At 51.7% G+C, this 27,181-nt stretch overlaps 1 protein-coding gene across 1 annotated transcript in view; it reads right to left on the minus strand.

The window, feature by feature from the left end:
* Positions 1-5,521: 5,521 nt before the first annotated feature.
* Positions 5,522-27,181, minus strand: part of LOC116956782 (putative defense protein 3) — a 39,458-nt gene continuing 17,798 nt past the window's right edge. The window contains exons 2-7 of the mRNA XM_032978606.2: positions 22,666-22,686; positions 20,396-20,656; positions 13,338-13,453; positions 11,912-12,024; positions 6,600-6,664; positions 5,522-5,667 (exon numbers count right to left, since the gene is read on the minus strand). Of these exons, the coding sequence (XP_032834497.2) occupies positions 5,585-5,667; positions 6,600-6,664; positions 11,912-12,024; positions 13,338-13,453; positions 20,396-20,597 (579 nt within the window). The 5' untranslated portion in view covers positions 20,598-20,656; positions 22,666-22,686 and the 3' untranslated portion in view covers positions 5,522-5,584. The remainder of the gene's footprint in view (positions 5,668-6,599; positions 6,665-11,911; positions 12,025-13,337; positions 13,454-20,395; positions 20,657-22,665; positions 22,687-27,181) is intronic.

Here is a 27,181-nt window from a genome sequence, read left to right on the forward strand (position 1 = left end):
ATTGCAGCAACATTGGATACCGGTGAGACACTTTTGTTAAGCCGTGCTCCACTTTAGAGAGCGTTTTAAATCGATGGACGTTGCTCCAGCAATAAACTTCTGATTCTGATGTGTACATGTGTTTGTATGCCTTGTGTGGACCTTCTGATTTTCTTACACTTATCTTCCGTTTCACCCCCCCCCCCCCGACGGAAACTTATCAATCTTTCTCCCACTCAAGCTTGCCATTAAATTAAATGCTATCAACGAATATAATAAACCTCGGACGCGATTCTGGTGGAAATCATCTCATTTTCGGAAGATATACAGGCTAAATGCAGTTTCAGCGATTTCATTTAAAAAGGGAAGGTACAATCAACATTGAAACATTAAAATAAATGCGTGTGTATCTATATATGCAAAATAAAACTTTCCCAACATTTTTGGTTATTTGCGTTCCTTTGTTGTATTATTCAACAATGCATTGCATGGTTTCGTGTACGTGTGTGCACAAAAGATATTGAATCCTGGAAAAGGCCGGGTGAGGTCTGACCGAGCGTGGATCAAGCATGGATCGAGCATGGATTGAGCACGGATCGAAGATGGATCGAGCACGGATTGAGCACGGATCAAAGATGGATCGAGCACGGATTGAGCATGGATCGAAGATGGATCGAGCACGGATCTAGCATGGATCGAGCACGGATTGAGCACGGATCGAAGATGGATCGAGCACGGATCAAGTGTAGATTAAGCTGTGATATTTTGAATATACAGCACTCAGTACTGCCCATAGACTCAGCACTGCACCATAGACTCACCACTGCCCATATACTCAACATTGCCCATATACTCAGCACTGCACTATAGACTCAGCACTGCCCATAGACTCAACACTGCACCATAGACTCAGCACTGTCCATATACTCAACATTGCCCATATACTCAGCACTGCACTATAGACTCAGCACTGCCCATAGACTCAACACTGCCCATATACTCAACATTGCCCATATACTCAACACTGCACCTAGACTCAACACTGCACTATAGACTCAGCACTGCACCATAGACTCAGCACTGCCCATATACTCAACATTGCCCATATACTCAGCACTGCACTATAGACTCAGCACTGCCCATAGACTCAACACTGCCATAGACTCAGCATTGCACCATAGACTCAGCACTGCACCATAGACTCAGCATTGCCCATTGACTCAGCACTGCCCATAGACTCAACACTGCCCATCGACTCAACACTGCTCATAGACTCAGTACTGCCCATAGACTCAGCACTGCACCATAGACTCAACACTTCCCAAAGACTCAGCATTGCACCATAGACTCAGCACTGCCAATAGACTCAACACTAACCATAGACTCAACACTGCCCATAGACTCAACACTGCACCATAGACTCAACACTGCCCATAGATTTAGAACTGCCAATAGACTCAACACTGCACCATAGACTCAGCATTTCCCATAGACTCAACACTGCACCATAGACTCAGCACTGCACCACAGACAACCCCACCGTGCATTGTCTGTGTGTGTGTGGGGAGCGGTGGCGCAGTGGTTAGCGCGACGCTGCACTACAAACCCAGCGACCCGAGTTCGATTACCGCTCAAGGCCATCAACACCAGTGACGATTATCTGTACCGGCCATGGGCCTCAGATGAGTGCCTGGTGTAGCGGTGTGTAGTAGTGAACGTCGCCACTGGGGAGACAAAGGCGGCCGGGCGTGGTGCTGGTAGCCACCCAACCCCCTCGTGTGCCACAGTGCCGGTGGCCTTTACAGCACTTGCCCCTACAGCCTGTTAGAGGCTACACGGGGGACCTTTGTCTGTGTCTACCTTCACAGGTGCTGCTGCTACTCGCTACTCACAGCACTTGCCCCTACAGTCTGTTAGAGGCTACACGGGGGACCTTTGTCTGTGTCTACCTTCACAGGTGCTGCTGCTACTCGCTACTCACAGCACTTGCCCCTACAGCCTGTTAAGAGGCTACACGGGGGACCTCTGTCCTGGCCACCCCAACAAAAAACAGAAATGCACAATCAGGCGACGTTTCGGGCAATGGCCCTACCCTTCCTCACGGCACGTCGTGTTATACTCTCCGTGCGTGGGTAGTGAGGCTGTGAATAAAATCCATGAATTATTTGTTAATGTGGCCTAAGGCAGTAGAGCCCCGATACGGTTGTTCAGGAACTGCTGGTGGCTTTTGCCATTGGCACTCCCCTCCCTACTTAGTAGCATTTAAAAAAAAAAAGAACTCACATGCCATGAAGAAGAGCCATTGCCCGGAACGTCGCCTATTATATTTTTGTGTCCCCCCACACCCCCCCCCCCTGTGAAGGCCAGACAAAGATAACGGTGCCCCATATAGCCTTAGCAGTCTGTTGGGGGCAAGTGCTGTTCGCGAGTCGCAAGCAGCAGCAGCTACTTAAGGCCGGAATGGAATACACGTGTGAGGGTGGTCAGCACCACGCACGCCCCGGGCCGCCTTTGTCTCCCCAGTGGCGATGTTCACTGCACACCGCTACACCAAGGTTATTCATTTGAGGCTGAGTCGACCTAGGGGAGGCCCAGGACCCATAGCGGTGAACCCATCCGGTTTTACCCCGAATTCGCGCAAGGAGGAAATCAAGCTGTTGTCGATTTGTGCTTCTCTCACTTGCGATGGGGACTTTGTGGGATGAACAAGGGGCACCACGGGGTTGACCAATGAAGTGTCTGGATCGGTCTGTTACAAAGCGGGGGCACTGGACCGGTTCAGATAATCGTCACCGGTTGTTGCTGTTGTTGTTGGTGGTGGCGGTGGTGGCCGCGTTGCGCAGCAGGGCGCTCACCCCTGAAGCACACAGCAAGCACACGTGGTGGTGGTGGTGTTGTTGACAAGGGAGAGTTGTTGTTGTTGACAAGGGAGAGTTGTTGTACACCCCTGAAGCACACAGCATACACACGTGGTGGTGGTGATGTTGTTGTTGTTGACAAGGGAGAGTTGTTGTTGTTGTTGACAAGGGAGAGTTGTTGTACACCCCTGAAGCACACAGCAAGCACACGTGGTGGTGGTGGTGGTGTTGTTGTTGTTGACAAGGGAGAGTTGTTGTTGCACACCCCTGAAGCACACAGCATACACACGTGGTGGTGGTGTTGTTGTTGACAAGGGAGAGTTGTTGTTGTTGTTGACAAGGGAGAGTTGTTGTTGTTGTTGACAAGGGAGAGTTGTTGTTGCACACCCCTGAAGCACACAGCATACACACGTGGTGGTGGTGTTGTTGTTGACAAGGGAGAGTTGTTGTTGTTGTTGACAAGGGAGAGTTGTTGTTGCACACCCCTGAAGCACACAGCATACACACGTGGTGGTGGTGTTGTTGTTGTTGACAAGGGAGAGTTGTTGTTGTACACCCCTGAAGCACACAGCAAGCACACGTGGTGGTGGTGGTGTTGTTGTTGTTGACAAGGGAGAGTTGTTGTTGTTGTTGACAAGGGAGAGTTGTTGTTGTTGACAAGGGAGAGTTGTTGTACACCCCTGAAGCACACAGCAAGCACACGTGGTGGTGGTGGTGTTGTTGACAAGGGAGAGTTGTTGTTGTTGACAAGGGAGAGTTGTTGTACACCCCTGAAGCACACAGCATACACACGTGGTGGTGGTGATGTTGTTGTTGTTGACAAGGGAGAGTTGTTGTTGTTGTTGACAAGGGAGAGTTGTTGTACACCCCTGAAGCACACAGCAAGCACACGTGGTGGTGGTGGTGTTGTTGTTGTTGACAAGGGAGAGTTGTTGTTGCACACCCCTGAAGCACACAGCATACACACGTGGTGGTGGTGTTGTTGTTGACAAGGGAGAGTTGTTGTTGTTGTTGACAAGGGAGAGTTGTTGTTGCACACCCCTGAAGCACACAGCATACACACGTGGTGGTGGTGGTGTTGTTGTTGTTGTTGACAAGGGAGAGTTGTTGTTGTACACCCCTGAAGCACACAGCAAGCACACGTGGTGGTGGTGGTGTTGTTGTTGTTGACAAGGGAGAGTTGTTGTTGTTGACAAGGGAGAGTTGTTGTTGTACACCCCTGAAGCACACAGCATACACACGTGGTGGTGGTGGTGCTGCTGTTGTTGTTGACAAGGGAGAGTTGTTGTTGTTGACAAGGGAGAGTTGTTGTTGTTGTAGTAAAGTGTTGACTAAGAAGAGCAGGCAGGGCGCTCCGGTCGCTGTGAATCCACGTCCACGTCCCTGTCTCCCCGTGTCCCCGTGTCTCTGTCTCCCCGTGTCCCCGTGTCTCTGTCTCCCCGTGTCCCCGTGTCCCCGTGTCTCTGTCTCCTCATGTCACCGTGTCTCTGTCTCCCCGTGTCCCTGTCTCGCCGTGTGTCTCAGTGTCTCTGTCTCCCGGCATCTCGCAGTGTCTCTGTCTCCCCGTGTCCCCGTGTCTCTATCTCCCCGTGTCTCTGTCTCCCCGTGTCCACAAGTCCCCGTGTCCACAAGTCCCCGTGTCTCTGTCTCCCAGTGTGTCTCTGTCTCCCCGTGTCCTCGTGTCTCTGTCTCCCCGTGTCCACAAGTCCCCGTGTCTCTGTCTCCCCGCATCTCGCAGTGTCCCTGTCTCCCCGTGTCCCCGTGTCTCTGTCTCCCCGTGTCCACAAGTCCCCATGTCTCTGTCTCCCCGTGTCCCCGTGTCTGTCTCCCCGTGTCCCCGTGTCTGTCTCCCCGTGTCCCCGTGTCTGTCTCCCCGTGTCCACATGTCCCCGTGTCTCTGTCTCCCCGCATCTCGCAGTGTCTCTGTCTGCACGTGTCTCCCTGTGTCTCTGTCTCCTCGTGTCTCTGTCTCCTCGTGTCCCCCCGTACATCCCCGTGTCTCCACGTGTGTCTCAGTATCTCTGTTTACCCGCATCTCGCAGTGTCCCTGTCTCCACGTGTCTCCCTGTGTCTCTGTCTCCTCGTGTCTCCCCGTGTCTCCCCGTGTTCATATCTCCCCCGTGTCTCTGTCTCCCCGCATCTTGCAGTGTCCCTGTCTCCACGTGTGTCTCAGTCTCCACGTGTGTCTCAGTGTCTCTGTTTCCCCACATCTCGCAGTGTCTCTGTCTCCCCGTGTCTCCCCGTGTCTCCAAAGTGTCTCCCTGCGTACGCCGGTATATCTCCGTGTCTCCCGGTGCGGGCTACGTGTTACCCTGCGTCTCCCCGTTTCTCTCCCTCTCCCCCTGTGTCCCTGCTTGTCTCCCGCTTGTCTCCCGCTTGTCTCCCGTGTGTCCCCCCCGTGTCTCCCCCCGTGTGTCTCCCCCCCGTGTCTCCCCCGTGTCTCCCCCCGTGTGTCTCCCCCCCGTGTCTCCCCCGTGTCTCCCCTGTGTCTCCCCCGTGTGTCTCCCCCCGTGTCTCCCCCCCGTGTCTCCCCCCCCGTGTATCCCCCGTGTCTCCCCCCGTGTGTCTCCCCCGTGTCTCCCCCCGTGTCTCCCCCCCGTGTCTCCCCCGTGTCTCCCCCGTGTGTCTCCCGTGTGTCTCCCCCGGTGTCTCCCCCCCGTGTCTCCCCGTGTCTCCCTCCCGTGTCTCCCCCGTGTGTCTCCCGTGTGTCTCCCCCCGTGTGTCTCCCCCCGTGTCTCCCCGCCGCTTCAGAGGCGGAGAGCGCTCGCACAGAGCAGCGACCCCGAGGCTGTCAGCCAGGTCAGGGAGGCGCCGCTCTGGATGGAGAGTCCTGGGGAAGGGGCACACACAGTCACACACACATACATACACACATAGCCACACATAGATAGACATACATTCACATAGACACACACACAGACTCACACACACAGACACACACACAGACAGACAGGCACACACACTCACACACACACATACAGACACAGGCACACACACTCACACACACACATACACACACAGACAAACATTCACAGACACACACAGTCACACAGACACTCACACACACACAGACACACAGACACACACACACAGACATACATACAGACATACACACACAGACACACAGACACACACACAGACACACACACACAGACACACAGACACACACAGACACACACAGACACACACACACACACAGACACACACACAGACACAGACAAAGCTCCCCCGTGTAGCCTCAACAATCGAACTTGGGCTGCCAGGTCCGTGGCCAAATGTGCTACCGTCAATCGCGGCTCCGGTGAACAAACGTAGAGGGGTCGGTGTCAGGGTCACGGTCAGGGTCAGGGCGCAGAGGCAGGTGTCAGGGTCACGGTCAGGGTCAGGGCACAGGGGTCGGTGTCAGGGTCAGGGTGCAGGGGTCAGTGTCAGGGTCACGGTCAGGGCACATGGGTTAGGGTCAGGGTCAAGGTCAGGCGATGGTCAGGCGAGGGTGAATGTCCGTGTCGCGAGGTCAGGGTCAGGCTCAAGGTCAGGCGAGGGTCAGGCGAGGGTGAGTGTCCATGTCGCGGGGTCAGGGTCAGGATCAGGGTCAAGGCCAGGGTCAAGGTCAGGCGAGGGTGAGTGTCCGTGTCAATGGGTCAGGGCCAGGGTCAAGGTCAGGCGAGGGTCAGGCGAGGGTGAGTGTCCGTGTCACGGGGTCAGGGTCAGGGTCAAGGTCAGGCGAGGGTGAGTGTCCGTGTCACGGGGTGTGACCGTCACCTCCATTGAGAACCGAGGAGCGAATGTCCATCCAGTAGACTTCACGTGACTCAGCGACAGCAGCACTGAGACAGAAACCATCGTCATCATTGTCCCCATCATCGTCATCTCCATCATCATCATCAACGTCATCTCCATCATCTCCATCATCAACGTCATCTCCATCATCTCCATCATCATCATCATTGTCCCCATCATCATCATCATCATCTCCATCATCATCATCATTCTCTCCATCGTCATCTCCATCATCTCCATCATCATCATTATCATCATCTCCATCATCATCATCATCATCTCCACCATCATCATCTCCATCTCCATCATCATCTCCATCATCATCATCATCATCATCCCCATCTCCATCATCATCATTGTCCCCATCATCATCATCATCTCCATCATCATTATCGTCATCTCCATCATCTCCATCATCATCTCCATCATCATCATCTCCATCATCATCTCCATCTCCATCATCTCCATCATCATCATCATCATTGTCCCCATCATCATCATCTCCATCATCATCATCATCTCCATCATCATCTCCATCATCATCTCCATCTCTATCATCATCATCATTGTCCCCATCATCATCATCTCCATCTCCATCATCATCATCATCATCTCCATCATCATCTCTATCATCATCTCCATCTCTATCATCATCATCATTGTCCCCATCATGATCATCTCCATCATCATCATCTCCATCATCATCATCATTGTCCCCATCATCATTGTCATCATCTCCATCATCATCATCTCCATCATCATCATCATCTCCATCATCATCATCATCATCCCCATCATCATCCTCATTGTCCCCATCATAATCTCCATCATCATCATCTCCATCATCATCATCTCCATCATCATCATCATCATCATCTCCATCTCCATCATCATCATCATCTCCATCATCATCACCATCATCATCATCATCTCCATCATCATCATCACATCATCATTGTCCCCATCATCATCATTGTCATCATCTCCATCATCATCATCATCATCATCTCCATCATCATCATCATCTCCATCATCATCATCCTCATTGTCCCCATCATCATCTCCATCATCATCATCTCCATCTCCATCATCATCTCCATCATCATCTCCATCATCATCATCTCCATCTCCATCATTATCTCCATCATCATCTCCATCATCATCATCATCTCCATCATCATCATCATCAATCTCCATCACCATCATCATCTCCATCATCATCACCATCATCACATCATCATCATTGTCCCCATCATCATCATTGTCATCATCATTACCATCGTCATTATCATCATCACATCATCATCACCATCATTATCATCATCACATCGTCATTATCATCATCACATCATCATCATTGTCCCCATCATCATCATCATCATTGTCCCCATCATCATCTCCATCATCATCTCCATCATCATCATCATTGTCCCCATCATCATCATCGTCATCATCATCGTTCCCATCATCATCATCGCCATCATCATCATTACCATCGTCATTATCATCATCACATCGTCATTATCATCATCACCACATCATCATTATCCTCATCATTATCATCATCATCATCGTTATCATCATCATTACCATCGTCATTATCATCATCACATCGTCATTATCATCATCATCACCACATCATCATTATCCTCATCATTATCATCATCACCATCACATCATCATCATCTAAAATAAATGTTTTTTTTGGGATAGATCACGTAAGTATAAATGTTGTGTCGTAAACCCAACCACCCAACACAGCCGCTAAGGGTTGTCACATAAACAATCCGCCAATTAGTTACAGCTTCAGCTCACCGCTGGTGTGTCGGAGAATGTAAATCCACAACATTTACAATTCCAGTAGTCCGGCTTTTCTGCTGGTAACTCGCATCAAGCATCATCGGGCGATTTGCCAGCATCGGCGAAACGTCGTGCAGTAAAACCTTGGATTTGCGAGCATGATTCGTGTTTGTAACATCCAAAGCACTCGTATATCAAAGCACTCGTATATCAAAGCAGCTGTGATCACGTGACGCTCGGCAGTACAAAGCGTGTACACGTACTACTACTACTCGTACTGCTAAGACCCTCGCTAGTTCATCAAATTAATATTTATTTACAATGTTTGCTCGTCTTGCAAAGCACTCGCGGGCCAAGTCACTCGCAATCCACAAGGTTTTTACTTTATTCAGATTCAGATTGTAAATGTTGTGGATTTACTCTGCCACTCACCAGCGGTGCTCTGAAGCGGTCCCTTAGGGGCCGTCCGTGAATGACGTCACGCGATTTTGGACGAATTTTTGACCCCCTCCCCCCTCTTCGTCAGACTGCGTCACAAAAAGTCAGACCCCCCCCCTCAAATATGACGTCACAAAGCTCTGCCCCCCCCCGAAAAAATAAAAAAACATGCTTCAAATCGCTTTAAACTTATTGTCACATTGTTGATGCGTATTTAATGTGGCGCTGCTGCACTCTGATGTTGTAGGAGAAAACGTTTATTTTAAAAAGTCTATTTAATTAAGTAGAACGTGTTGCGTCTATATTTATTTATTTATAAAGTTGCGCGCTTTGATGTGACGTCACATCTCTCAAACCCCGCCCCCCTCACCCCTTGTCACAAATGTCTCACCCCCCCACCCCCCACCCCAGGTGCGTGACGTCATTAATGGACGGACCCCTTACTGGGCTGTGCCGGGTGGTGGAGGGTTACGACACAACATTCATACTTACGTGAACTTTACCCAAAAAAACTTCCGCGTGGTAAACTGATCACCGTCTCCCCGTGTGGCACTTCACCACCGAGAGAACCAACACAGACACAATTTCAACCGAGAAGATGGTTTCAAATTAAGCAACCATTGTAAAGATACTCTTTGGTTCTATTGGGTAAAGTCACGTAGGTAAAAAATAAAATAACAAAAAATCACGACGTTTCGGCCACAACACAAGCGGCCTTCATCAGGTGAAGGGACGAGACTGTCTGGAGGACAGCGCTGGAGTCGTCTCGTCCCTTCACCTGATGAAGGCCGCTTGTGTTGTGGCCGAAACGTCGTGATTTTTTGTTATTTTATTTTCACCTACGTGACTTTACCCAATAGAACCAAAGAGTATGGATCCTAGCAGTCACGAAAGCTTTAAATCTAACATTGGAAAGATGTTCTAAATCGAACTAAACATTAAACTAATTTTCAATGCTACAGTATATTTTTTCAAGTAGTGGTACCCCAAACTTTCGCAGCTTTTATAAATTCCCTTTTCACACCATCAATAGGTAAACTCCCCCTCCCCCCCCCGGGCCAACTGGCGTGTGCACCCGCACGTACACCAATTCTATGCTAAGTCGGCCAATCAAATGCTAATTTTTATGCTAATTCCTTTGTCAAGGCACCTTGTTTCCTCTCACACAGCTTAAAGGTCCGCGGTCTGAGCTTGTGGCTGTGTTTCACTCCAGCGCTGTCCTCGAGACAGCCTGGTCCCTTCACCTGATGAAGGCCGCTTGTGTTGTGGCCGAAACGTCGTGTGATTTTTGTTGTTTTATTTTTTACCTACGTGGTGACTTTACCGAATAGAACCAAAGAGAATAGAACCAACGAGAATGGATTCCTGCGGCCGCGAAAGCTTCAAATCGAGATTGACCATCGCCATCGTCGTAGACGTCGTCCATTATCCCTCACGAGCGATGACGAGTGAACACCCCCCCTCCCCTACCCCCCCCCCCTGCTACAAGCCACGTGTGTCTCGGACACTTCCTACCGACGCCCCCCACCCTCAGACCTCCACTTGTTCACACAGAGTTCACTCAATAACACCGCCCCCCCCCCCACCCCCACTCCATGTTTGCTGGCATGACGGTCCCCCCCCCCCCCCCACCAAAGACAAAGATCCCCCGTATAGCCCGAACAGACTGTTGGGGCAAGTGCTGCTAGTAGCGAGCAGCACCTACGGAGGCCGGCACTGTGACGTCAGGTGCTCGTTTGAGGCTGAGTCGACCTAGTGGAGGCCACACGACCGGTTCGGGTAATCGTCACCGGCGTTGGCCGTGAGCGAGAATTGAACCCGGGTCGCCGAGTTCGTAGCGCAGCGCAGCGCTAACCGCTACACCCACCGCTCCCCCATAACGGGCCCCACAAACATTGCTATCTGCTTGCCCCCCTCTGACGATGACTGTTAACCCCACCAGGCCCCACCAGGCCCCCCACTCTCCCCCCCCTTGCATCGAGTTGAGCGGCAGTCACCTCTGAGGTGTCGACAAAGGGGATTGGTGGCTGGGATGATTGGGGTGGCGGGGATGGGGGGCCGTGGGTGGGGGATAAGAGAGGAATGTTGGCAGGACTGACGAGGGAGAGAGCTGTGGATGAAGGAGGGAGCTGTGGATGAAGGAGATGTGGGTGAATGAGAGAGCTGTGGATGAATAAGAGAGCTGTGAATGAAGGAGAGAGCTGTGGATGAAGGAGAGAGCTGTGGATGAAGGAGGGAGCTGTGGATGAATGAGAGAGATGTGAATGAAGGAGAGAGCTGTGAATGAAGGAGAGAGCTGTGGATGAAGGAGATGTGGGTGAATGAGAGAGCTGTGGATGAAGGAGGGAGCTGTGGATGAAGGAGAGAGCTGTGGATGAAGGAGGGAGCTGTGGATGAAGGAGAGAGCTGTGAATGAATGAGAGAGCTGTGGATCGAGGGAACTATGAATGAAGGTGGGAGCTGTGGATGAAGGAGGGAGAGCTGTGGATGAATGAGAGAGCTGTGGATGAAGGAGGGAGCTGTGGATGAATGAGAGATATGTGGATGAAGGAGAGAGCTGTGAATGAAGGAGAGAGCTGTGGATGAAGGAGGGAGCTGTGAATGAAGGAGATGTGGGTGAATGAGAGAGCTGTGGATGAAAGAGAGAGCTGTGGATGAAGGAAGGAGAGGTGGGTGAATGAAAGACCTGTGGATGAAGGAGGGAGCTGTGGATGAAGGAGAGAGATGTGGATGAAGGAGAGAGATGTGGATGAAGGAGAGAGCTGTGGATGGAGGGATCTGTGGGTGAAGGGGGGAGCTATAGATGAATGAGAGAGCTGTGGATGGAGGGAACTATGAATGAAGGTGGGAGCTGTGGATGAAGGAGAGAGCTGTGTATGAATGAGAGAGCTGTGTATGAATGAGAGATCTGTACATGGAGGGAACTATGAATGAAGGTGGGAGCTGTGTATGAAGGAGGAGAGAGCTGTGGATGAATGAGAGGGCTGTGGATGAAGGAGGGAGAGAGTCGTGCATGAAGGAGGGAGAGCTGTGGATTGTTGCACGACAGGCCTTACATGAACATGATGGGCCCGGTGAGGCCTCCTGCCGGTGGCATCCAGGTGAAGGTCTGGTTAATCTTCTCGTTGATGTTCGAGTGAGTCACCGCACTTGCATCTCTGCCGTCGCACTGCGAAGACAAAGGTCCCCCGTGTAGCCTCAACAGACTGCTGGGGCAAGTGCTGCTAGTGAGTAGTACCCGTGAAGGCCAGCACAAGACAAAGGTCACCCGTGTAGCCTCAACAGACTGCTGGGGCAAGTGCTGCTCGCGAGTAGTACCCGTGAAGTCCGGCACAAGACAAAGGTCCCCCGTGTAGCCTCAATAGACTGCTGGGGCAAGTGCTGCTAGCTAGTAGTACCCGTGAAGGCCAGCACAAGACAAAGGTCCCCCGTGCAGCCTCAACAGACTGCTGGGGCAAGTGCTGCTAGCGAGTAGTACCCGTGAAGGCCAGCACAAGACAAAGGTTCCCCGTGTGGCCTCAACAGACTGCTGAGGCAAGTGCTGCCCTATGTAACTCCTACCCTGGCCTCATGCGTTCTCAACATGATCAGCAGCTGGGACGTGCTATCAGAAACTCGTTTCTTTTGTAACTGCTTGTTGTGTTTCGTTTGTTTTGTCCTTCCCGCGCACCTCCGATTAGCTAGGGGTGGCTACGTACGGTTGCGAAGGAATTTCAACATTCATACGTGGACTCATTTTACCAGGTGGCACCACTAAGATATAGAGCTCTTTTTTTGCTAAGCGACCTGGCCACAAATGATAGCGCAAGGAAGTGGCTTGTCGCAGTGGAAATTTCTAGCGGTAGCCCAATACTCTCAACGCATGATTCTAGATTGTCGAGGGGGACACCGGAGGACCCGGGGAAAAATTGACGTGACCACGGCAAGAGAGAGAGAGAGACGCAAACTCCAACGACCTCCTGTATACCAGGCGAGGTAGTTAACATCTCCTAGCCACCGTGATGATGATGAGAGAGATGCAGACTACACAAATACAGCAGCAGCAGGCATCACCAGGGTCGGGATCAAACCCACGACCTCCTGCACACCGGGCGAGGTAGTCAACATCTCCTAAACCACAGCGTGTCAGGGGTCGGGATTGGACCCACGACCTCCTGCACACCGGGCGAGGTAGTCAACATCTCCGAAACCACAGCGTGTCAGGTGTCAAGATCGAACCCACGACCTCCTGCACACCGGGCGAGGTAGTCAACATCTCCTAAACCACAGCGTGTCAGGGGTCGGGATCGGACCCACGACCTCCTGCACACCGGGCGAGGTAGTCAACATCTCCTAAACCACAGCGTGGCAGGGGTCAAGATCGAACCCACGGCCTCCTGCACACCGGGCGAGGTAGTCAACATCTCCTAAACCACAGCGTGTCAGGGGTCGGGATCGAACCCACGACCTCCTGCACACCGGGCGAGGTAGTCAACATCCCACCTGCAGTAGACGCGTGTCCCTGGGTAGGCCCTGCCAGGTGCCCATGGGCCGCGTGGCTCCCCCCGGCGTGCGGGCCTGCAGCAGGAGGCCACGGTACACCGGGCCCATCACCCGCACTGGAGCAACACGGGCAGCAGTTGCAGTTACAGCAGGGGCAGCGCAGCAGCAGGTGCAGCAGCAGGTATAGCAGGTGCAGCAGCAGGTACAGCAGCAGCAGTTGCAGTTACAGCAGGGGCAGCAGCAGCAGGTACAGCAGCAGGTACAGCAGGTACAGCAGCAGCAGGTACAGCAGGGGCAGCAGGTACAGCAGGGGCAGCAGCAGCAGGTACAGCAGGTACAGCAGGTGCAGCAGGGGCAGCAGCAGCAGGGGCAGCAGCAGCAGGTACAGCAGCAGGTACAGCAGCAGCAGCAGCAGGTACAGCAGCAGCAGCAGCAGGTACAGCAGCAGCAGCAGCAGGTACAGCAGCAGCAGCAGGTGCAGCAGCAGCAGCAGGGGCAGCAGCAGCAGCAGGGGCAGCAGCAGCAGCAGGGGCAGCAGCAGCAGGGGCAGCAGCAGGTACAACAGGGGCAGCAGGTACAGCAGCAGCAGGTACAGCAGCAGCAGGTAGAGCAGCAGCAGGTAGAGCAGCAGCAGCAGGTACAGCAGCAGCAGGTAGAGCAGCAGCAGGTACAGCAGCAGCAGGTAGAGCAGCAGCAGGTACAGCAGTTACAGCAGCAGCAGCAGGTACAACAGCAGGGACAACAGCAGGGACACACAAAGACAAAGATCCCCCGTATAGCCAGACTGTAGGTGCAAAGTGCTGCTAGCGAGCACCTATGAAGGCCGGCACGGCACACGAGGGGGTGGGTGGCCAGCACCACGCCCGACCGCCTTTGTCTCCCTAGTGGCAATGTTTACACACCGCACGAGGTACTCATTTGAGGCTGAGTCGACCTAGGGGAGGCCCGGGACCGGTTCAGATAATCGTCACTGGTGTTGGCCGTGAGCGGGAATCGAACCCGGGTCGCCAGGTTCATAGCGCAGCGCGCTAACCGCTACACTATCGCTCCCCACAACACGTGTACACACACCACATCACACACACACACACACCACATCACACACACACGTGTACACACACCACATCACACACACGTGTACACACCACACACACACGTGTACACACCTCACACACATGTGTACACACCACACACGTGTGCACACACACACGTGTACACACCACACCACACACAAGTGTACACACCACACACACACAGTGTACACACACCACACACACGTGCACACACCACACACACGTGTACACACACCACACACACACACGTGTACACACCACACACGCACGTGTACACACACCACACACACGTGTACACACACCACACACACACGTGTACACACACCACACCACACACACACGTGTACACACACCACACCACACACACACGTGTACACACACCACACCACACACACACGTGTACACACCACACACACACGAGTGTACACACCACACACACAGTGTACACACCACACTACACCACACACGTGTACACACCACACACACACAAGTGTACACACCACACCACACACGTGTACACACACCACACCACACACACGTGTACACACACACACGTGTACACACACCACCACCACAAACGTGTACACACCACACACCACACCACACACACACGTGTACACACCACCACCACACACACACGTGTACACACCACACACACACGTGTACACACCACACACACACACGTGTACACACACCACACATACACGTGTACACACACCACACACACACACGTTTACACACACCACACACACACACGTGTACACACACCACCACACAGTGTACACACCACACACACACACGTGTACACACACCACACACACGTGTACACACCACACACACACGTGTACACACCACACACACACACGTGTACACACACCACACCACACACACGTGTACACACCACACTACACCACACACACACACGTGTACACACACCACACACACCACACACACACGTGTACCCACCACACACACACACGTGTACACACACTACACCACACACACACACGTGTACACACCGCACTACACCACACACCCACACGTGTACACACACCACACCACACACACACACGTGTACCCACCACACACACACGTGTACACACACTACACCACACACACACACGTGTACACACACCACACCACACACACACACACGTGTACACACCGCACTACACCACACACACACACGTGTACACACACCACACCACACACACACACACACGTGTACCCACCACACACACACGTGTACACACACTACACCACACACACACACGTGTACACACCACACTACATCACACACACACGTGTACACACACCACACCACACACACACACGTGTACACACCACACACACACGTGTACACACACCACCACCACACACACACGTGTACACACACCACACCACACACACACGTGTACACACCACACACACCATACACACAGTGTACACACCACACACACGTGTACACACACCACACCACACACACACACGTGTACACACACCACACCACACACACACATGTGTACACACACCACACACGTGTACACACCACACACACACGTGTACACACTACACACACGTGTACACACACCACACCACACACACACACGTGTACACACACCACACCACACACACACACGTGTACACACACCACACCACACACACACACGTGTACACACACCACACCACACACACACGTGTACACACACCACACCACACACACATGTGTACACACACCACACACGTGTACACACCACACCACACACACACGTGTACACACTACACACACGTGTACACACACCACACCACACACACACGTGTACACACACCACACCACACACACACACGTGTACACACACAACACCACACACACGTGTACACACCACACTACACCACACACACACGTGTACACACCACACACACAGTGTAAACACCACACACACGTGTACACACACCACACACACACACGTGTACACACACCACACACACACACGTGTACACACCACCACCACACACACACATGTACACACACCACACACACATACGTGTACACACACCACACACACCACACACACACACGTGTACACATCACACACACACAGTGTACACACACCACACACACACGTGTACACACACCACACCACACACACGTGTCCACACCACACTACACCACACACACGTGTACACACACACACACACCACACACACGTGTACACACACCACACACACACGTGTACACACCACACACACATGTGTACACACACCACACAACAACAACAACAACCGCCATTCGCCACTAAGTGGCGGTGACGTCACCACGACGCTTGTGCCAGGCTATGTGCACCCTGAGGCCACGTGAAGTGTCGAACGCCCGCTGGCAGGAGGTCACGGGGCAGACCCAGGTGCCACGGGTCGACTGACTGAGATGACTGGCTGATGCACCACCTGTGCCCCCTACTGTGCCAACCTGCTGTGCTTTAGCCACCCGGCGCTCCGCTCGCTGTTGTGAGCGTCGCTCCTCCGCCCTCCGTTGTTGTTGGAGGGCGACTGCCTCCAACTGCCCAGTAGCATCCTTCACGAGCCTCCTCCACAGAGGCCGATCTTGACACCGCTGGTACCAGTCATGGGCAAGTCCACTCAGCTCCACGTCCTCCTGTACAACATCACTCCATCTCTTCTCTAGCCCGTGCCGCGCCCGCTTAGCCCCCTCAATCCGGCCAAACAAAAGCTGTTTCGGCATGCGGTGGCTGGGCATGTGGGCTACATGACCCAGCCATCGCAGCCTTGCCTGCCGGAGGAGCTCACCGATGGGACCCTGCCCAGATCTTTCAAGGATTTGTGAGCTCCTCACACAATCCAGTCTGGTTAAACCCAGGATGGATCGTAGGCAGGCCAGCCTAAATGTTTCTAACCGGCGAAGATGTTCCATTAGGGGGGTCCACGTTTCGCAAGCGTAGAGAAGGGAGGGAATGACCGTGGCCGAGAAGACCTGAAGCTTAGTGCGGAGCGACAGACCAGGTAGCTTCCACACAGCGTTACGCAACCGATGAAAAGATATTGCCGCTCGACTGATTCGGAGTGAGACCTCTGCTGTTAAACTGGAGCCAGTCATAAGCACACTGCCCAGGTATGGGAAACTCTCCACTCTCTCCACAACTGCCCCATCACCGATTGGGAGTTGTGGGGGTGGAGTGTCCGATGGTACAAAATACCCAGGCAGGTGTTTAGTTTTGGTGGGGCTGATGGTAAGGCCCCACCTCTTAGTGGCACGCTCCAGTCTCAGCAGCAGCGTCTCCAGCTCCTCCTCTGACTGAGCAGCTATTACCAAGTCATCAGCATACATAACGTGGTTGAGCAATAGGGAGCCATCCCTTGACCGCACCCGGGCATCGATTAGACTCCCATTATATCTGTACCATATGGAGATTCCCCCGGTACAGCTATTGAAGGCTTCACGAACTACGTGGTCAAAATAGATGTTAAATAATGTGGGAGCCAGAGGACATCCCTGTCGCACCCCAAGGTGTACAGGGAATGGCTCTGACTCCCGGCCACGTAGTTTTACCCGGGCCCGCTCACCATCATGAAGGTCCTTAATGATCGTGAGCAGAGGGTCAGGTACTCCAAAAGCACGAAGAACGACCCAGAGCCCAGGCCTACTGATGGTATCATAGGCCTTGACCAGGTCAATAAAGCAGAGATGTAGGTCTTGTTGGAATTCCCTACACCTCTGCTGTAGCAGACGGACAGAAAATATGGCATCTGTGCAGGACCGCCCTTTCCTGAAACCGCATTGGGGCTCCGCAAGCCTCTCCTCAGCGTGCCTGGCAAGGCGATACTGAATAATCCTTTCCAGGACCTTTCCCGGCACACTGAGGAGTGAGATGCCCCTGTAGTTGTTACAGTCTGTGCGGTCCCCCTTCTTAAAAAGGGGGACCACCAGGGCATCCTTCCAATCCTGCGGAACCCGTCCAGTGGTCCAGACTGTTGTTATGATGTCATATAGGGCAGTCTGTGCACAAACGCCACCCTCCCTCAGCATTTCGCTTGGGAGATCATCTCTGCCCGCTGCCTTTCCTGGTCTCAGACTCCGGATCGCCTTCAATACTTCCTCAGCAGATGGCACCTCAGCCAGCCACTCACAGGGGGTGACTTCATCCAATATTTGAGGCACCGCAGCCTCAGCAGGGTCATCCTCACTTTGTGCCACGATGTTTTCCTGGCTGAGGGATTTTCCCTCCCCCAGGACCTCACAGAAATGCTCAGCAAATCTGCGAACCTGTTCCTGGGGGTCGGAAATCGGATCACCGTTTTTCCCCTAATGATGGTAATAGGTGTGGCGCTGCAGGTTACTTTTTTGATGGAGTTAAATAGAGATTTGTGATCACGGGCCACTGAGGCAGACTCCATCTCCTCAGCAACCCGCGACCACCACCCATCCTTGCAGCGCCTCACGGCTCTCCGAACCTCCGAGCGAAGGCTGCGGTAAGCCTCCTCATTCTCTGACGTGGGATTCTGTAGCCGATGACAGTGGGCCTGTCACTTTTTCTCAACCATCGTGAACAACTCCTCTGTCATCCAGGGTGTCTGGGGAGGTCTGGACCGCGTACCCAAAGCAGCCATTGCAGCTGCATGAGTCACAGTCCTAAACCTCGCCCATTTACCCTCGACATCAGGAGGAGTCGGGGACGATGCCAATCCCAGCCGCAAGCGATGATGAAATTCTCGCTTGCAACTTTCATCAGATAACTGAGACCAGGCCACTTTAGGTTGGAATGGGGTCCTGGGTGTACACCCACCACCGGAGTGGAAGAATGGCAGGCGCATCTTACAGATGACTAGTCGATGGTCAGAGGGCAGATCAGCTCCACGGTAGGTCCTGGTGTCAAGGACATGGGCTCGCATTCGCTGGTCCGTCACTATGTAGTCCAGCATATGTTCTTGCTTGGACCCGGCATGCATCCATGATGTTGTGTGGATGCGCCGATGCCGGAACAGCGTGTTGGTAATTACAAGCCCATGGGCTGCACAAAAATCTAGCAGCCTCCTACCGTTGTTATTGAGCTGATCTGGCCCATGCCCTCCAATCACTCCAGACCAGGTGCCAGTATCATGACCAACTCGGGCATTGAAGTCACCCAACATGATGACTCTATCCCGAGGGGCCACTTTAGCCAGCACCTGTGACAGGAGGTCATAGAAGGCATCTGACTCATCGGCTTTGCCTGCATCCCTCCACGGATGTTCATCTTCGGTGGGGGCATAAGTAACCACGACCACCATTCCTCGCCTCCGGTTGATGGGAAGGCGAGCCCAAAGTAGCCTGGGGCTTACAGCTTCCCACACCTCACTGCCACGCTCCCACGCCCCCTTCATTCTTTTGTTCAAAAGAAGACCCACACCCTGTTGTTTGGCAGTCTGCTGCCACCCCACACTACACCACACACACACACACGTGTACACACACCACACCACACACACACACGTGTACACACACCACACCACACACACACACACGTGTACACACACCACACCACACACACGTGTACACACACCACACCACACACACATGTGTACACACACCACACACGTGTACACACCACACCACACACACACGTGTACACACTACACACACGTGTACACACACCACACCACACACACACACGTGTACACACACCACACCACACACACACACGTGTACACACACCACACCACACACACACACGTGTACACATCACACGACACCACACACACACGTGTACACACCACACACAGTGTACACACCACACACACGTGTACACACACCACACACACACACGTGTACACACACCACACACACACGTGTACACACACCACCACACACACACACATGTACACACACCACACACACACACGTGTACATACACCACACACACCACACACACACACGTGTACACACACCACACACACACCACACACACCCCCCCCCCCCACACCCCAACTCGCCCGTGAAGGGCACTCCGATGCTGCCGTTCGTGGCCACTGCAGTGATGACGTAGGGGGCCTGTGACGTCTGGCTCCGAACCCCGTCATGCATGGGTCTCATGGCCACGCACGAGGAGGAGGGAGCTCCCCCGGGGAAGGCGCGCGCCCCCGGGGCGAGGCACAGCTGGGCGAGCAGTAGGGCCCACAGCACGCCAGGGGACATCGCGTCGTGACGCCTCCAGGTACACTCCGACGGGGAACTTGGAAACAAAGCTAGAGGCCCTGGGAACGTGGAGAGGGAGTGGGGGGAGGTGTTGTTATTAAGTTCAAACTTAACGTTTACCGCAGGCTTTAAACTACACTATGCATTGTACTATACACTGTACTGTACACTACACTATACACTACACTATACACTACACTACACACTGCACACTACACTATACACTACACTATATACTACACTACTATACACTACACTATACACTACACTTTACACTACTATACACTACACTATACACTACACTATGCATTGTACTATACACTGTACTGTACACTACACTATACACTACACTATACACTACACTACACACTGCACACTACACTATACACTACACTGTATACTACACTATACACTATACACTACACTATACACTACACTACACACTGCACAATACACTATACACTACACTATACACTACACTATACACTACACTATGCACTACTATACACTACACTATACTATACATTGCACTATACGCTGCACAACACACTACACTACACACTACTATACACTACACTATACACTACTATACACTACATTATACACTACACTATACACTATACTCTTTGGTTCTATTGGGTAAAGTCACGTAGGTGAAAATAAAATAACAAAAAATCACGACGTTTCGGCCACAACACAAGCGGCCTTCATCAGGTGGACAGCGCTGTCCTCCAGACAGTCTCGTCCCTTCACCTGATGAAGGCCGCTTGTGTTGTGGCCGAAACGTCGTGATTTTTTGTTATTTTATTTTCACCTACGTGACTTTACCCAATAGAACCAAAGAGTATGGATCCTAGCAGTCACGAAAGCTTTAAATCTAGAATACACTATACACTACTATACACTACACTATACACTACTATACACTACATTATACACTACACTATACACTACTATACACTACACTATACACTACATTATACACTACACTATACACTGCACTACACTGCACTATACACTACACTAAACACTACTATACACTGCACTACACACTGCACTATACACTGCACTAGGCACTACTATACACTACACTATACACTACACTATACACTGCACTACACTACACTATACACTGCACTATACACTACTATACACTACACTATACACTACACTATACACTGCACTACACTGCACTATACACTTCACTACACATTAAACTATACACTTCTATACACTACACTATACACTACTATACACTACACTATACACTACTATACACTACACTATGCACTACACTATACACTACACTATACACTACTATACACTACACTATACACTACTATACACTACTATACACTGTTATACACTACTATACTCTACACTATACACTACTATACACTACACTATGCACTACACTATACACTACACTATACACTACTATACACTACACTATACACTACTATACACTACACTATGCACTACACTATGCACTACACTATACACTACTATACACTACACTAGCCTCCAACAGGCTAGTAGCGAGTAGCAGCAGCACCTGTGAAGGTATACACAGACAAAGGTCCCCCGTGTAGCCTCTAACAGGCTGTAGGGGCAAGTGCTGTTAGTAGCGATCAGCAGCAGCAACTGTGAATGCCGGGCTAGGTGGCACACGAAGGGGTTGCACGGCTAACTCCATACCCGGCCGCCTTTGTCTCCCCAGTGGCGACATTTACTACACAATGCGCCCAGGTACTCATTTGAGGCTGAGTCGACCTAGGGGTAGGCCCAGCAACCGGCAAAAAAATTAAAAGACACGCGCAAAGACACAGCCCACAACAACAACAACACCAGCCGCTGACGTCACCACGGCCATTGTGCCAGGCTAGGTGCACCTTGAGGCCACGTGACGTGTCGACGGTTCCCGCTGCTGGCGAGCAGGTCACGTGAACGACCCAGCCGGTGCCACCGGCCCCAAAACACGTCTCTGAAGGCTGTTGCGGAGGGTCCTTGCCTTTGTGTCTGTGTGTCACGCTACGACCAGCACTTGGCCCGACAGCGTGGTAATTACCGCAGCGAGTGGGAGCTTCGTCTTCGCGGCGATGGCCGTGATGGTGGTGATGGGAGACGCGGGGTGAGGCCAGGTGAGAGAGAGAGAGATTGAGAGGGAGAGGTCACGACCCCTGTCCAGGTGCTGGGAACAAGCCGAGAACACAATGCCACCTGACCACCACCCCTCCCCCCATTCACCCTCCCCCCCATTCACACCCTCCCCCCCATTCACCCCCCCCCCCATTCACCCCCCCCCCCCCCATTCACCCCCCCCCCCCCATTCTCATCCTTCTCCCCACCCATTCCTCACCTCCTCTGCTCACCCAATTCCCCCTTCCCCCATTCACCCCACCAAATTCCCCACTCCCCATAGTGTATAGCGCTAATCGTAGTTGCGGAGTCTATGGTGCAGTGTTGAGTCTATGGTGAAATGTTGAGTCTATGGTGCAGTGTTGAGTCTATGGCGAAATGTTGAGTCTATGGTGCAGTGTTGAGTCTATGGTGAAATGTTGAGTCTGTGGTGCAGTGTTGAGTCTATGGTGAAATGTTGAGTCTGTGGTGCAGTGTTGAGTCTATGGTGAAATGTTGAGTCTATGGTGCAGTGTTGAGTCTATGGTGAAATGTTGAGTCTATGGTGCAGTGTTGAGTCTATGGGTAGTTTCGATTTCCACACAACCTTAAGATCATTCAACAAACTCCGGGACAAGAAAGCTCAACGAATCGAGTCTCTCACCTTTCTGAAGAGATGCCGCGACTCTAAGGTAATACCAACCGCATTTACACTCACCTCTGCTGCTGCAACTTCTCTCAATGCAAAACGAATTCTAGCTAGAACTAGCTTCGCTCTTATCTCAGAAAAAATTAGACTTACACGCACCGAACTGGATCAGTTAGACAAGACACTCTGCAAATCACACTTAACATCGACAGCAACTATGTCTACATCGGATTGGGAACATGTAGACAATATGACTACCTTTTCGGCTGCCACTATGTCGACCAAATGTAGGGACAATTTGATATCCAAATTCAATCACCTCTCCAACAAAAAATCGGATCCACACAGCGAAAAGATAGACGTCAACAAAGTCGTAATTAATCGCAGTAACAGTTCCATTTCTGATGTCCTGAAATTCGTTTTAGCTAAAGGTCTAAACTTTGCTGTCACACCGAGACACATACCGGTTAATGATATCATTGCCATTGTCGACGTTGCACTCAAGGGCTTGAGTCACATCTCTGCAGACGTAGCAAGATCTGAAATCGCTGCAACCCTCAAAAACGCTAAGTTGCCACCTAGCAACATCAGCAAAGATGAACGCTTTGAATTATCTCAATTAAAAAAGACAGATGATATTGTTGTCCTCTCAGCCGACAAGGGCAATGCCACTGTCATCATGGACAAAACAGAATATAACAACAAAATTCAAGAACTACTCAACGATGGCAGCTATACAAAAATAAAAAGAGATCCCACCAACAGCCTGGTTACCAAAACGAACGAAATCATCTCTCATTCAACAGCATTAATTGATCAGACCAAACAGTTCTCGTTGAAACCCTCTGCTGCCAGACCACCAAAATTATATGGCCTTCCGAAGATACACAAAGACGATACACCCCTTCGTCCCATCGTCTCTACTATCAACTCCCCCACCTATAAACTGGCACGTTTTCTTGCCGATATACTGCGACCTTTCACTGGAAAAACCACCTCTGCGGTACTAAATTCTACTCACCTGGTATCGACAATCAAAGGTATTTCCCTGTCCCCAGACGACCTGCTTGTCAGTTTTGATGTGGTGTCCTTATTCACCAAAGTTCCGGTACGTGACACCATCGCTATCATTGAAGACTTGGTTCATCAATGACTGCATACTGATGTACCCCCCCTGGTGAGACATTGCTTAACCAACACATACTTCACCTGGAATGGAACTTTCTACAAACAGACTGAGGGCACCCCAATGGGCTCTCCCCTGTCTCCAGTTGTAGCCAACGTATTCATGGAAAAATTTGAAACTGACGCCATCCAGACTGCCACTCTACGCCCGACCTTATGGAAGAGGTACGTGGATGACACTTTTGTCATCTGGCCACATGGCCAGCCTGCTCTAGACTAATTCCAGGACCACATCAATTCCATACACCCAGCCATCAGATTTACCATGGAGGTGGAAAAAGATGGCAAGCTACCCTTTTTGGATGTCTTAATTAAAAGGAGACCTGATGGCTCAATCAGCCACTCTGTCTACAGGAAAGTTACCCATACAGATGCTTACTTGAAACCGGATTCCCACCACTATCCATCCCAGAAGAACTCCCTCATCAAGACTCTATACCATAGAGCCCAATGCATTTCCGACCAGGAACACATTACCAGTGAACTCAAACACGTACACCAGGCTCTCAGGGCTAATGGTTACTCCGACTACACAATCCGCAAAGCCATCACTCCAGTCACGAAGAAGGATCCTCTTGTGGAGCCACTCAAAACCATCACCTTACCCTACATTGCAGAAGTCACTAAAAATATCTCCAAAATCCTGAATAAACACAAGATCCAGGTCCGATTCAACACAGTACGTAAAATCCGTGATCTGGTTCCATCTGTAAAAGATGCTGTTCCTGACATACAGTACCCAGGCGTTTACAAACTAAAGTGCCTTTGTGGTAGTAGCTACATTGGAGAAACCAAACGACATATCTCGGACCACATCCGCGAACATAAAGCAGACTTGAAACACGGTAGAACGAACTCCTCCGCCGTGGCAGATCACTGTTATAATTCAGTGGGCTCACATGACATTGACTTCTCCAAGACGGAGGTTCTTTGCAAGCCAACCGGCTACCATGAGAGATTCGTTCATGAGGCCATTCACATATACAAGCACAGAGACAATTTCAACCGGGAAGATGGATTCTGGCTTAGTAACCATTGGAAAGATGTTTTAAACCATTTCGGTTCTTAATTAATTATTTTACGGCAAATCCGGCACCCATTTGAGGCTGAGTCGACCTACAGGAGGTGGAGGGGGGGGGTGGCCCAGGACCCTGCGTTGGTGGTGTCCAGTGACTCGAGCCCGGGGAATTTGCCGGGTTCGTAGCGCTAACCGCTGCACCACCACTCTCCCCCCCCCCCCCGTGTCACCCCCCCCCATTGAGAGTCAGTGAGCTCTGTTTGGTTTGGAAGGGCACGCAGGAAACCTCGCTCGCTCGCTCTCTCTCGGAAGGGAGAGATAAATTTAGCCTCATGAGTGCCCCTCTGAGAACCATTGTCTCTTTGGAACTGACTGCGCGTCCTTTATTTCACTATTTGAGAGACAGAGGAGAGACAGAGAGACCCAGATAGACACGCATGAAGAGAGAGTGAGACAGAGATAGAGACAGAGAAAGAGACGGATTAGCCCTCTTGAGACTGAGGTTCGATCCCGACCCTGACGACGCCTGCTGCTGTTGCTGTATATTTGGAGTCTGCGTCTCTCTCTCATCATCATCACGGTGGCTAGGAGATGTTAACTACCGCGCCTGGTCTACAGGAGGTCGTGGGTTCGATCCCGACTCTGACGATGCCTGCTGCTGCTGTATATTTGGAGTCTGCGTCTCTCTCTCTCTCATCATCATCACGGTGGCTAGGAGATGTTGACTACCTCGCCAGGTCTACAGGAGGTCGAGGGTTCGATCTCGAACCTGACGATGCCTGCTGCTGCTGTATATTTGGAGTATGCGTCTCTCTCTCATCATCATCACGGTGGCTATGAGATGTTGACTACCTCGCCTGGTCTACAGGAGGTCGTGGGTTCCATCTTGAACCTGACGATACCTGCTGCTGTATATTTGGAGTATGCGTCTCTCTCTCTCTCATCATCATCACGGTGGCTAGGAGCTGTTAACTACCTCGCCAGATCTACAGGAGGTCGTGGGTTCCATCCCGACCCTGACGATGCCTGCTGCTGTATATTTGGAGTCTCTCTCTCTCTCATCATCATCACGGTGGCTAGAAGATGTTAACTACCTCGCCTGGTATACAGGAGGTCTTGGGTTCCATCCCGACCCTGGCGATGCCCCCTCTCTCTCTCTCTCCCCGTGGTCGCGTGGATTTTTCTCCAGATCCTCCTCCGGAGTTTTCCCCCCTCCAACATTTAGATTCAACGTAACCCTCGCGTCGAGGGTGTCTGTCTGTCGCGATGAATGTCCACACGACGATGAGCCCACTTTCGCTGAGCTATCATCAACACAGTTTAGTTCAGAGATTTCATCATCCGCTTCGACCGAGGGACATCCATCCCTCTGAGAATCGTGGTCTCTTCGGTAATGACTGACGCCCTTTATTGAACACATTTCGGAGAGAGAGACGGGTCAAGCCTCTGAGATTCATCAGCCGCTTGCCACTCAGGCGCTCTCTTAAACCAGCTGAGAGCCCACGGAATCGCCGTCCCGTGTCACCCCAGCGCGTTTATCCCCGGGGCTGAGTAAGCCGCCGAGATTCCTCGTCTCTTGCCACTCGCACCACCACCACCGCCACCGCCACCCTT

The sequence above is a fragment of the Petromyzon marinus genome, chromosome 67 (assembly GCF_048934315.1).
Source record: "Petromyzon marinus isolate PM22_M1 ecotype Great Lakes invasive population chromosome 67, UKy_Petmar_22M1.pri1.0, whole genome shotgun sequence".
Taxonomy (NCBI): domain Eukaryota; kingdom Metazoa; phylum Chordata; class Hyperoartia; order Petromyzontiformes; family Petromyzontidae; genus Petromyzon; species Petromyzon marinus.